This window comes from Dama dama, chromosome 19 (genome assembly GCF_033118175.1).
Source record: "Dama dama isolate Ldn47 chromosome 19, ASM3311817v1, whole genome shotgun sequence".
NCBI lineage: Eukaryota > Metazoa > Chordata > Mammalia > Artiodactyla > Cervidae > Dama > Dama dama.
This window is the reverse complement of record NC_083699.1, coordinates 9,534,509-9,547,017: the sequence shown is the minus strand read 5'-3', so window position 1 is coordinate 9,547,017 and position 12,509 is coordinate 9,534,509. Positions and strand designations below refer to the sequence as shown.

The 12,509-nt window shown below is 39.9% G+C and overlaps 1 protein-coding gene across 1 annotated transcript in view; it reads left to right on the top strand.

Annotated features, from left to right (window-relative positions):
- PLCH1 (phospholipase C eta 1) overlaps positions 1–12,509 on the top strand; it is a 219,331-nt gene that overhangs the window by 191,301 nt on the left and 15,521 nt on the right. The window contains exons 14-16 of the mRNA XM_061168176.1: positions 2,723–2,794; positions 5,888–5,979; positions 9,577–9,674. Of these exons, the coding sequence (XP_061024159.1) occupies positions 2,723–2,794; positions 5,888–5,979; positions 9,577–9,674 (262 nt within the window). The remainder of the gene's footprint in view (positions 1–2,722; positions 2,795–5,887; positions 5,980–9,576; positions 9,675–12,509) is intronic.

Sequence of the window (12,509 nt, the reverse complement as noted above, 5' to 3'; positions counted from 1 at the left end):
ATACAGTTTTGCATTTTCTTAAACATTTCTGTAAATAGCTGTAAGCCTCACCCCTTCCTCCCTGGCCTCCATCCTCTATTTTCAACCACACAAATGTCTGTCAAATCACATTTGGTTTGCCCAGCTTGATTTCTGCTTCTTGTTCCTGGTGAATTCTCTGTGGCTAATCTGGACCAATCACTTCCCCTTATGCTTTTGGAGAAGTCTTTGCTCCATCCTAGATCATCCCAACTGGAAAGGCAACAGCAGGTCTTAGAGATTTTTGAAGAGACAAACAGGTTCATCTTTCTTTCATGGAAGAGATCCGAATGCTAATTTCCTCATCAAGTAAGATGGCAGGGGACTTCAGATTTCAGATATGTGGTAGGACAAAGCTCATCCTCCTTTTTCTTATTTTTTACTCTCCCTTAAATCTGGGTGACTGCAAGAATGCATTAGACTTGCATAAAGTAAATGGAGACTGTGACTTAAACTGACTACAAAGTGTTAAGATTTTTAACCCTGTTGTTGTGTTAGTTTTTCAAATATGGTTTTGACTCAGTGGGCCAGCAAAGACAAGTTACTGTTGAGAGAAGCCCATCTGTGTCAGATACATATGCATATGTGAAGCCAAGCCTGAGAACGTGCTGTGGGGTTCAGGACGACACTCACTCCAGCTCCCTGCCCCCCTGGATCAGCGCCCAGCAGTGCAGTAGTGTGTGCTACTGTGCCATCTTTTTCCTGGAGATCCCTGACATAAAAGAACAATGAAATGTCATCCTTCACACTGGAAGAACTTAGTATATACAGGAAGGATGCCTGCCTTGAGTCCTTGAATCCACCCCTTTTTTACATCCCGGTTCCAGTCATCTGGGTAGCCTTAATTGGTCCTTAAAAAGACTTTTTCAGCTCTCCCAAGGTCCCACTCCCTCCGTTCTCTCATTTATACAACTACTACCATAGTGACATTTCAGAAATGCGTGTCTGACCATGTTATTTTTCTATTGTAAACCATTCAAATGCTGTTCATAGCTTGGAGGATAAAGTTCACATTGCAAGCTATAGCCCAAAAGATGATCCAACCCCAGCTCTGACTGATCAACTAATGCATGTGTTTAATATAAACATACACACCCCACTTAGTTTCCTGGAAGGTACCATGTTTATAGCATTTGGCCTTTGTGTTCGCACTTTCCTTGGCCACAGCACCCTTCTTTTTCACATCATGTAGACAATGTCTACCTATCTCTGGCTTCAGCTTTTGTAACATGTCCCCTTAGAAGTCCTTCTTGATCCACCTTCTCTGTCATGAGGCAGCATGCTGAACCTTCGCCATCATAGTCTTGTTCAAGTGTGTTATGACCATTTGTGTCCATCATTAGAGTGCAAGCCCAGGGAGAAACAGGGTCTGCACCTCTCTTGCTTGCTGTCTCCCTTGTGTACATGTCAAGTTCTTAGCATGATGTCTGATCCATTAATTCAATTAACGGTATGGTGTTGATGCTCAAGGAGAGGTCAAGTTGGGGAGAGATGTTTGTATATGCTTCTACATAAAGAGGGGATTTAGAGTAAGGGAGAGGTAGCAAGTCAGACAGGAGACTTAGAACTATACAGAATCCCTGTTTCATCATCAACTGGCTTTGCAACTTTGGGCATGTTATCTAACTTTGCTATACTTTAGTTTTTATTATCTGCAAAACTGGGATTTTAATTACAGTTGTCTCTAGGGATGGTTGTATATATTAGAATTAGAGAATATATGTAATATACTTGGCATAGTCCTTGGGGCATAGTAGGTGCCTGTTAAATACATGACCTTATACCTCAACCTGTCTGAGACTGCCCCGCTTCATACCTGTTGCCCCAGTGTCATTACTAAATGTACCCCATTTCACTCTTCAGAGTCCTGTTTTGGACAATAGATGACATGTTCTCCTACTGAGGGATGAGCTACTAGAACTAGAAAGGAACTCAGATTTAATTGGTGTATTCCTCCCCCCAACTCACAGATAAGAGAACTGAGGCCAAGAGAGTGAGTTTTGCCAAAGCCCCTGTGACTGCTTGGTGGCACAGTTGCGTCTTCTAACTTGGAGGGCAGAGTTACTTCTATACCACATCTGAACTACTTTCTTAATTCCAGGGTTTTTGAAGAGTTAATGATCAGCTTTAATAGATCTTCAAAAGCAGTCAGTACATATAAACCAGCCAATACGTATAAACCCGTAAACCTGCTACCCACCCTTCTCCAGCATTTTCTGAACTGCCTCTTTCCCCAACCCAGCCTCCTGCTTCTGAACTGCATCTTTAATTAGTTTCTATAGATATATGTATTGCTCTCCCTGACCTTTTGATTTGGGGTGGTTTTGCTCACCCACATTCTTCCCTTTTATGAGATGATCTCTGTTCAGCTGGAAGTCCTGGGAGGGCAGGGAGGGCCTTAGATCACGTGAATCACCTAATACATATTTGTAGGGATGGCAATTGGATCAGAGTCTAAACCCTTTTAGCAGGGTGGCTTTCTGTCCTCTGGAGCAGAGACCTCTAGCCTGTGTGTGTCCCCCTCTCTGAAGACAGACACAATACCTGCAGGGAAGTGGAGGGCAGAGCAGGAAGAAATGAGCAGCATCTGCTAGCTGCCCACCTGGAGGCAGAAGGAGAGAGGGGCCCCATGCCCTTCCACCAGAATTGAGGAAGAAACAAAAACAAAGAAGAAAAACAATCATTTTATGCTTTATTTACTCAGCATCCAGATGCAAAGGAAAGTGGAAAGAAAGCACATGGACGATCCCTCATGACCAACTTCGGAAAGCATAAGGTAAAGGAATTAAGAGTGATAAGTGTGCATAACTCAGTTAATTTAAAGAGTCTAGAAGGTAACAGGAGAATGTCATCATGACCTTGGAATAACGGTAGATTCCTTAAACGAGACCCCAGAAAAGGAAAAGATTGACAGTGAAACTACTTTAAAATTTAAGAACTTCTGTTCATCAAAAGTATGAAAGAACAAATAGCATACTGGGAAATAATAGTTTCACTACACGTATCACACAAAGAACTTACATCCTGAATATATTTTAAAAAATCTCTACACATCAATAGAAAGCACCCTAATTTTTAAAAAATGAGCAGAAGACTTAACTGTGCTTCACAAGAGACGATATCTAAGTGACTGATATGGAAAAGGTGCTCCCCTGATCAGTCCTGGGAAATGTAAATTAGAATGATGTTGAGATTCTGCATACATCCTCCACAATAACACCCTCACAGTATCTACTCAACCGCTCTATGAACCGTGAGCGGCTTGTCAGCTCTATTGTGAGGTGTGTGTCATGAGACTGAAGCAATGATATTTATAGGGGCCTTATTCGTAATAGTGCAAATAGGAAACAGTTCAAATGTCTATCAACAATAGAATGAATAAAAATGACGGTGTATTTGTGTAAGAGAATATCAGCAATGAGAATGACAAAACTACAACTACATGCAATAGTGTGATCTTTGCAAATAAGACATTGAGCAAAAGAAGCCAGACCCAGAAGAGTGCATACACTTTGAGTCCATTTATGTGAACTTCAAAAATTGGCAAAAAAAAAAAAACAACTATGGGGTTAAAGTCAGGATAGTAGTTACTTCTGGGGAGAAGGTGATGACCAAGTGGGAGAATCTGAAGACTTTGGGGCAGATAACATTCCATTTCCTCATTTGGGTGGTTTCACATGTGGAAAGCCATCATGCTGTATACTTACGGTTCTTGTACTTATCTAAGTGTGTGTGATATGTCAATAAAAAGGTAAAACATGTTACATAAGAAATCAGTTATTAAGTGATGAACTTTATGCATGAGGTTTCCCAAGGCCATTTCTTGTACTTTAAAGAACGTTGTATCTAGAATTTCCTGCCCATCAATAGGATAATTTATTAAAAGTTTGGACAAAATAGTCATAATATACTGAAAACAATAACAATGTTCTCCCATATAGACTGCTTAAGTAAATTATGATTCATTCACACAGTGGACAATTATGCAGCCATTGAAAGATGATCTCTCTAAAGAGTTCAACATGCAAAACCTTAAAAAAGTAAGGTGAAAACTGGTTATATGGTATGCTAATGATGATGTGTCAAAACTTTATATAAAGAAAATATATCATCGTTTCTCCAAATACCTGTCGTTGATGATTATTACTTGTTTCTGCTTTTTGCATTTTATATTTTAAGATGAACCTGAAAAATAGATTTATTAATTTTGTAACTCTTCAAATTACTAACTATATATGGAATTGAAGAATATTTCATTTCTTGATTACAACTACTCATTTAAATTAAAATTATTTTCCAAAGTAAAGCTTTTAGGGATTACTTCACCTGCTACAGAATTGGACTTTATTATGTCTTAAGTCATAAGAATGAATGTCCTCAAGACTTTATAGATTTTTTTTTTATAGATTATTTTTTTAAAAGTTAATAGTATTTTAGCCTGAAAGTTTATACAAAGTTTATACAACTTTCCATGCCATCTTATTTAATCATCACAAAAATAATAATCCTTCAAGATAGGTGTTATTTTTCTGCCCTTTAGAAAAAGTACAATAGGAAACTTGAGATTGAGTGATTTATCAGTATGGTGAGAGGCCAGTCTGAAACATGAGCTCATCAGATGCTTGGACTCTGTACACTGTGGTCCTCAAGGCATAACCAAGACCTAATAAGGTTCCAGACTAAATTGGTGCCTGCTGTCAGTGCCGTAGATCGGACTGCATTTATGCCAATGGCGTAGCTTGCTTTTTTTGTTGATTGTGAGTGAGAAAATCTGGAAGGCAATTTAGTTCCATAGTAATGTGGGGATGGAGTCCCTTCCCTTTTCTAAGACATGTTCCCTGGATGTCCAGGGTACTTGTCTAAAAGTTTTACCTTTGTTTGCAGAAGCTGAGTTCTTGGTGACATGGTTTTCTACAGTTACTAGGGTCCCTCCCCATTATTTGTGTTGCTGAGATATGTGTTGCCAAATATTGGGTTTATTTCCAGTGTTGTGGGGATGAAACTGCATCATTGCTAAGAGGTTTTGTGTCTAACAGCTAATCTGTCCAAAGACATCAAGTTAGTCCTACAGTCTTTCAGCCTGAATCCCGTAGGTAATAATCATTCTGCTCTAGAAATTCAAATGGGTCAAAATCTCAAAAGAACAGTTTGACTTAGATGAGTTTTTGAGTCCATACTGAACAAAAGCAGGAATGGTAGTTATTCATTTTAAAAATTACTGCTTGTCTTTTTTTTAAAAATGAAATCTGCCTTTCATGAATAATTCAAAAGGAACAATGAGCTTTCTGTATGAGGATACTTTATCCCTTATAAGCATTTAAATAAATATTACAGCTTGACCCTACCCCTCATAGGAACCTTTAATGCATGACTAATAGTCTAAGACCTACATTTTATGTGCCTTAGAAGTCAGTTTCACAGCATGAAACCCTCAGTTTTGCCTTGATTGTTTTAAGATAATTTTGGCCAAAGACACTCTTTTTATTGGGCTTCCCAGGTGGGTGAGTGGTAAAGAAACTGCCTGCCAATGCAGGAGCCATAGGAGATGCAGATTTTATCTCTGGTAGGGAAGATCCCCTGGAGTAGGAAATGGCCACCACTCCAGTTTTCTTTCCTGGGAAATCCCATGGACAGAGGAGCCTGGCAGACTACAGACCATAGGGTCCCAAATGAGACAGACACGGCTTAGTGCCTAAGCAACAAATGCCTGTTGCTAAGGCAAGCTGAAATATTTGGTCAATTATTTTTCTCCAGGTTACTGTCCTTGTGTGTTTGCGTGTATCTTAAAGTTCATTTCATTCTCTGTATATTGTAGACGTACCTGATGCAATGAGTTTATGTTAATTTTCTCTGATTTTTTTTCTGGCAGAAAACCACAAAATCACGGTCTAAACCTTACAGTACTGATGACGAGGAGGACTTACAGCAGAATCCTGGCAAGGAGACTGGCCAGCTATACCGGTAAGAAAGCTCCCCATGTTTCTTACTCAGGCTCCCAGGACCTCTCTATCCCCATCAGCTTGGCTAGCTAGTTGTATGTGTCTAGAAAATCAGGTCACAAGGTAAAGAGCTCAGTACAGTGGGACATGTGATCAGGATATGACATGATGATATATGTAGGGGACTTTTACTGCCTGGTGCAAAGTGGGCTCTTAATAAATGCTGGCTGTACCAGCTGCCAGGTAAAAGGTATCTTCAGAGAAGAGAGAAGGACCGCATGAGCTAGCACAGAGACTGAAGTAGAAGACAGATGATAAGCACATGTGAAGAGCTGGGGATCTGAAATCAGTCAGACTTCAAACTCTTGCTCCTCCAACTTTAACAGGGGACTAGATAGGCTCCTCATTTGTGTCTATTTCTTAGGGTCATTGTGAGGATTAAAGGAATTCAACTGTTTAGCCTGATGAGCCCTACCCTAATTAACTAAGTGCTCAAAAATACCAGCTGTTGCTTTATTACTTGTTGCTGTTGAGTCACTAAGTCGTGTCTGACTCGTGACCCCCTGGACTGTAGCCCACCAGGCTCCTCTATCCATGGGGTGCTCCAGGCAAAAATACTGGGCTTGGCTGCCATTTCCTCCTCCAGGGCATTTTCCTGACCCAGGGATCAAACTCATGTCTCCTGCATTGAAAGGCGGATTCTTTACCACTGAGCCACCAGAGAGGCCTGCTTTATAATTGCCAGTAGAATTTGGGATGAGTAAAATGACCATAATTTTAGAACCCAAATTGTGATACATGATTTGATATAGGCTTCTCACAAAGGAATATTAATTGTATCCTTCATAGACAGATAGACAGATATACAAACATGCCCATACACACACCTTGTGGCCTTACTGAAAGACTAAAACAAAATTGGAAGCATAGAGGTCCTGTAGGAATGAATCACTTAGTGTTGAATTAAATTTTATATTTGAGCCTCACTTCAACAGAATGTCCATATGTAAGATAGTAGCTAATTAGTAAGGGCAGAGGAGAGGGTCCTTACCCTCAGGGTACAGAAAATTCAATATGTATAAATAGTTACACTAAAGGATATGAGAGAATAGAATCACTTTCCAGGAGACCTCTTCTGTAAATGTTCTCAAATATAAGTTTGACAAAGGCTTAACTCTGAATCATCTCTCAACTCAGGGATCAAGCCTGCATCTCATTTATGTCTCCTATTTTGGCAGGTGGGTTCTTTACTGCTGGTGACACCTGGGAAGCCCAATAGCCAGGGAAGCTATCACACAAAGTCATGTTCCATGCTTCACTTAAATCAACTAGAAATTTGCCCGTAAGAGCTATCAAGGCCCAAGCATCTATGATTGTAGCCTTTTGAGACTTCAATAAACTAACTCAATTTTTAGATAAGGATTACAAAAAGCAAACTGTATGTAGAAATTCTCTGTAATATGGAGTGTCTTGGGGGCTTTACTTGTCATTTCTAGGCATGGCTTCCCTTACATTCATTTATAATCATTTCCTTTCACAAAACCAGATTTTTCACCTCTGGCTACAGAGTTTCCTAATTACATGATAAAGGAGGAACATGGACTCTTTCTTCCCATTGATTTTTATTCCTGTTTGTGTTCATGTCTTCTTTCTCAAATGAGTTATTGACACATTTTGACCTTAATTCTTTTGTTGAATGTTTATAAATATCATTATGATAAGAATTTTTGTCTGATTTGTTCACTATTTTATCTCCATTAGGTGCTCAGTAAATATTCACAGAGTGAATAAATCTATATCATCACTATCTAATTCCAGAACATTTTCACCACACCAAAAAGAAACTCTACCATTAACAGAGATTTCCCACCTCTCTCTCCCCGCCCCTGATAGCAACTAATCTACTTCTTTTTCGTTTTTTGGCTGCACCCTGTGGCAAGTAGGGATCTTAGTTCCGAGATCAGGGATCAAACTTGTGCCTCCTCTATTGGGAGTGTAGAGTCTTAACCATTGGATCACCAGGAAAGTCCGCCAACTAATCTGCTTTTTGTCTCTATAGATTTGCCTTTTCTGGACATTACTTATAAATGGAATCCTGCCATATTTGGCCCATTTTTGTCTGACTTCTTTCACTTAGTATAATATTTCCAAGATTCATCCATGTTGTAGAATATATCAGTACTTCATCATTTTTATTGTTGAATAATATTCCATTGTATGAATATATTGCATTTTATTTGTTCATTAGCTGAAGGATATTTAGGTTGCTTTTACATTCTGGCTTTTATAGATAATACTGCTATGAACATTCATTTCTAAGTTTTTCTGTAAATATAGGTTTTAATTTCTCTTGGATATATAGTTAAAAGTGGAACTGCTGAGTCACATGGTAACTGTTTCATTTTTTGAACTGCCAAACTATATTGGCAAAGCAATTGAGCCATTTAAAATTCTCTAATAGGGTGTGAACATTCCAATTTCTCCTCATCCTTGCCAACACACATCATTACCTACCCTTTTGGTTATAACCAACCTAGTAGACATGAAGTGGTATCTATTTTAGTTTGGTTTGCCTTTCCTCGATGACTAATGAGCTTCTTGTCATGTTCTTATTGGCCATTTGTGTATCTTTGGTGAGGACTGAAGTTTTTAAGGATTATATCCTTTCTGGGAGGAGAAAAGTGCTTCTGTGAAGGGAATGTGGTAATCTGTGGAGAATTTTACTGAGGCAAAGAGCAAGTGGTAGAATTTGTAAAGTTGTGGAGGAAAAGAAAACCTAGGAGTGGTTTATAGGATATATACTGTATAGTTATATAGAGAGAGTAAGTGATGTTTGTCTTTAAAAAGTTGAAGAATATATTAATAGAAAAAGCATAAAGAAGAAAATAAAAATCACTATAAATATACCTTTAGAAGATAACGCCTATGGAAAGTTTGGTGTATTTCTTGTTAGATGTATTATTGTCTAGTCACTAAGTCGTGTCTGACTCTTTGTGACCCTATGGACTGCCATACACCAGACTTTCCTGTCCTTCACTATCTCCTGGAGTTTGTTCAAACTCATTCATTGAGTTGGTGATGCCATCCAAGCATTTCATCCTCTGTTGCCCCCTTCTCCTCCTGCCGTCAATCTTTCCCAGCAACAGGGTCTTTTCCAATTAGTCAGCTTTTTGCATCAGGTGGCCAGAGTACTGGGGCTTCAGCTTCAGCATCAGTCCTTCCAATGCATATTCAGGGTTCATTTCCTTTAGGATTAACTGGCGTGATCTCCTTGCAGTCCAAGGGACTCTTAGATGTATAATTTGCATCTTAGTCTAGGCTGGTTCTCCTTCTGCCAAAGTAGGGTGCTTCCCTGGTACAATCTGGTATTACTCCACAGTTGGGTAATGGTAGGAATCCAGCCCTTCATAAATTCAGGAGAAGAGACTGTGGATAAAATCTGGCTGAACGGTGAACAAAGCCACATGAGTAGAGTGTTGTGGTAGAGACAGTGCTGAACTAAAAATCACTTTTGGGTTCTAATCCTGGCTCCATCAGAGCAGGGAGGGAAGGTGGAGTAACCAAAAGCCCAAACCTCTTCCAGCTCCAAAACATCATGAGTCCGGGGTGTGTTTTACAGGTTGGGCCGCCGAAGGAAAACCATGAAGCTGTGTCGAGAGCTCTCTGATTTGGTTGTGTACACAAACTCTGTGGCAGCCCAGGACATTGTGGATGATGGTAAGACCTGAGTGTTTTTACTTCTGGATAAACACTCCTGACCTTTCTTTATCAATTGTTAATTAAACTTTTGTTAATCGAATCATCAGCACACATTTCTGGAACTGCATAGAATCCAACTTGAGTGTCAGGAAACTGATTGCTGGAACAATGCTTAGCTCACAGGGAGCGCTCTATTGATCACTTTGTTTGCCTAACTGGCTAGAGGTCAGAGACATTTCCCACAGGGCAGAGGAGGACTTTGTTATTAAAAAGGCAGATGGATCAGAGCAAGGTCTTCCCTGTGTTTAAACTATGGAGACTTGACCTAGTTTGACGGTCAGATCACAGATGGCCATTCCAAGTGTGAATGACTAGAAGAAAGAGGAAATTAATTGGCGAAAATAACATCCTGAAACGCCCCAAATTTTCTCATTGAGAGTTTTGACCTTGATGAAAATAATTTAACTCACAGATTGCAGTTTAACAAAAAGAGCAGAGATTTCAGAAGCCTTGGCTCTTTCACAGTTTTTTACCCATCAATTGCCATATGTGGAGCTGAGAAATCCTAGTCACAACTCTTCTTAGCCTGACTTCTTGCTGGCTGCACTTTCTCTTTAGCCTTTTCTCTTCTCACTGATGTTTTGTCCAGTCATTGAGTGCTTATGAAAATAGACTATGGTCACGTGGGTTTTCAGTATAATTGTAGTTTCAGTGGAAGTGAATATTGCATCAGAGTCTCCCATTTTCTCATGTACCAGTGATGAAAAAACAACACCGTGCTGAGTCTTGTGACCTCACAACCTCCAGGATTTCTCCTCAGATCTTTCTTCTTTCTTCCCCTATTCTACAAGTGTATACTTTTTTATCTGCAGATTTTCTTCCCTTTGGTGTTGAATCCTTCTTCAGATGATGACAATTATTAAAAAAAAAAATTGAACTTTGTGTGTGAGAATATGAGAACCTGTAGACTTCTGAGAAAGTGAACATCACATCTTTTTTCCAGATTCTTTTCCGTTATAAATTATTGTAAGATGTTGAGTTTAGTCCTTTGTGCTACACAGTAGGACCTTGTTGTTTATTTTATGTATTTTGTTCTTGCTTTTGTTCAGTTTCTTAGTCATGTCTGACTCTGTGACCCCATGGACTGCAGCACCCCAGGCTTCCCTGTCCTTCACCATCTCCTGGAACCTGCTCAAACTCATGTCCATCGAGTTGGTGATGCCATCCAACCATCTTGTCCTCTGTTGCCCCCTTCTCCTTCTGCCTTCAATGTTTCCCAGCCTCAGGGTCTTTTCTAATGAGTCAACTCTTTGCATCAGGTGGCCAAAGTATTGAACCTTCAGCATCAGTCCTTCCAATGAATATTCAGGACTGATTTCTTTTAGGATTGACTGGTTGGATCTCCTTGCAGCCTAAGGGACTCTCAAGAGTCTTCTCCAACAGCACAGTTCAAAAGCATCAATTCTTTGGTTTTCAGCCTTCTTTATGGTCCAGCTCTCACATCCATACATGACTACTGGAAAAACCATAGCTTTGACTATGTGGATCTTTGTTGGCAAAGGAATGTTTCTGCTTTTTAATATGCTGTCTAGGTTTGTCACAGCTTTTCTTCCAAGGTACTTCCCTAGTGGCTCAGACGGTAAGGAATCTGCCTGCAATGCAGGAGACCTGGGTGTGATCCCTGGGTTGGGAAGATCCCCTGGAGGAGGGCATGGCAATCCACTCTAGTATTCTTGCCTGGAAAATTCCAGGGACAGAGGAGCCTAGCAGGCTACAGTCCATGAGGGTCACAAAGAGTTGGACTTGACTGAGTGACTAACACTTTCACTTTCTTCCAAGGAGCAAGCGTCTTTTAATTTCATGGTTGCAGTCACCATCTGCAGTGATTTTGGACCCCAAGAAAATAAATTCTGTCACTGTTTCCATTAATAGTTGTATATATTAATCCCAAACTCCTAATTTATCCCTCCTCTTTCCTCTTTTGTAACCATAGGTTTGTTTTCTGTGTTTGTGAGTCTATTTCTATGGTGTAAATGAGTTCATTTGTGTCAAACTTTAGATCCCACATGTAAATTATATCACGTAGTATTTGTCTTTCTTTGTCTGACTTACTTAGTGTGATAATCTTTAGGTTCATCCATATTGCTGGAATGGCATTATTTTGTTCTCTTTTATGGCTGAGTTTTCTGTCGTGTGTGTGTGTATGTGTGTATATACACACACACACCGCATCTTCTTTATCCATTCATCTGTGGATGGACATTTAAGTTGCTCCCATGTCTTAGCTATTGTAAATAGTGCTGCTATGAGCATCAAGATGCATGTATCTTTTTGAATTAGAGTTTTTGTGTTATCTGGATATATGCCCAGGAGTGGGATAGCTGGATCATATGGTAGCTCTATTTTTAGTTTTTTAAGGAACCTCCACACTTTTTAATATAGTGGCTGCTACAGTTTGCATTCCCAGCAATAGTGTGGTGGTGGTGGTGGTGCTTTAGTCGCCAAGTCGTGTCTGACTGTTGCGACCCCGTGGACTGTAGCCTGCCAGGCTCCTCTGTGCATGGGATTCTCCAGGCAAGAATACTGGAGTGGGTTGTCATTTCCTTCTCCAGGGGATCTTCCCAACCCAGAAATCGAACCCAGGTCTTCTGCATTGCAGGCAGATTTTTTACCGACTGAGCTACAAGGGAAGCCAATAACTGCCTACAACTAGAAAATAAACTTGGGAAGTATTTTAATGGAGTTAGAGGTATATTTGGTTCATAGAAATATAATTTCTACTGCATGCCTCAGGAAATCATAATCCCGTTAGCTAACATCACCTCTTTTTGTCGTGTGTGTATGTGTGTGTAC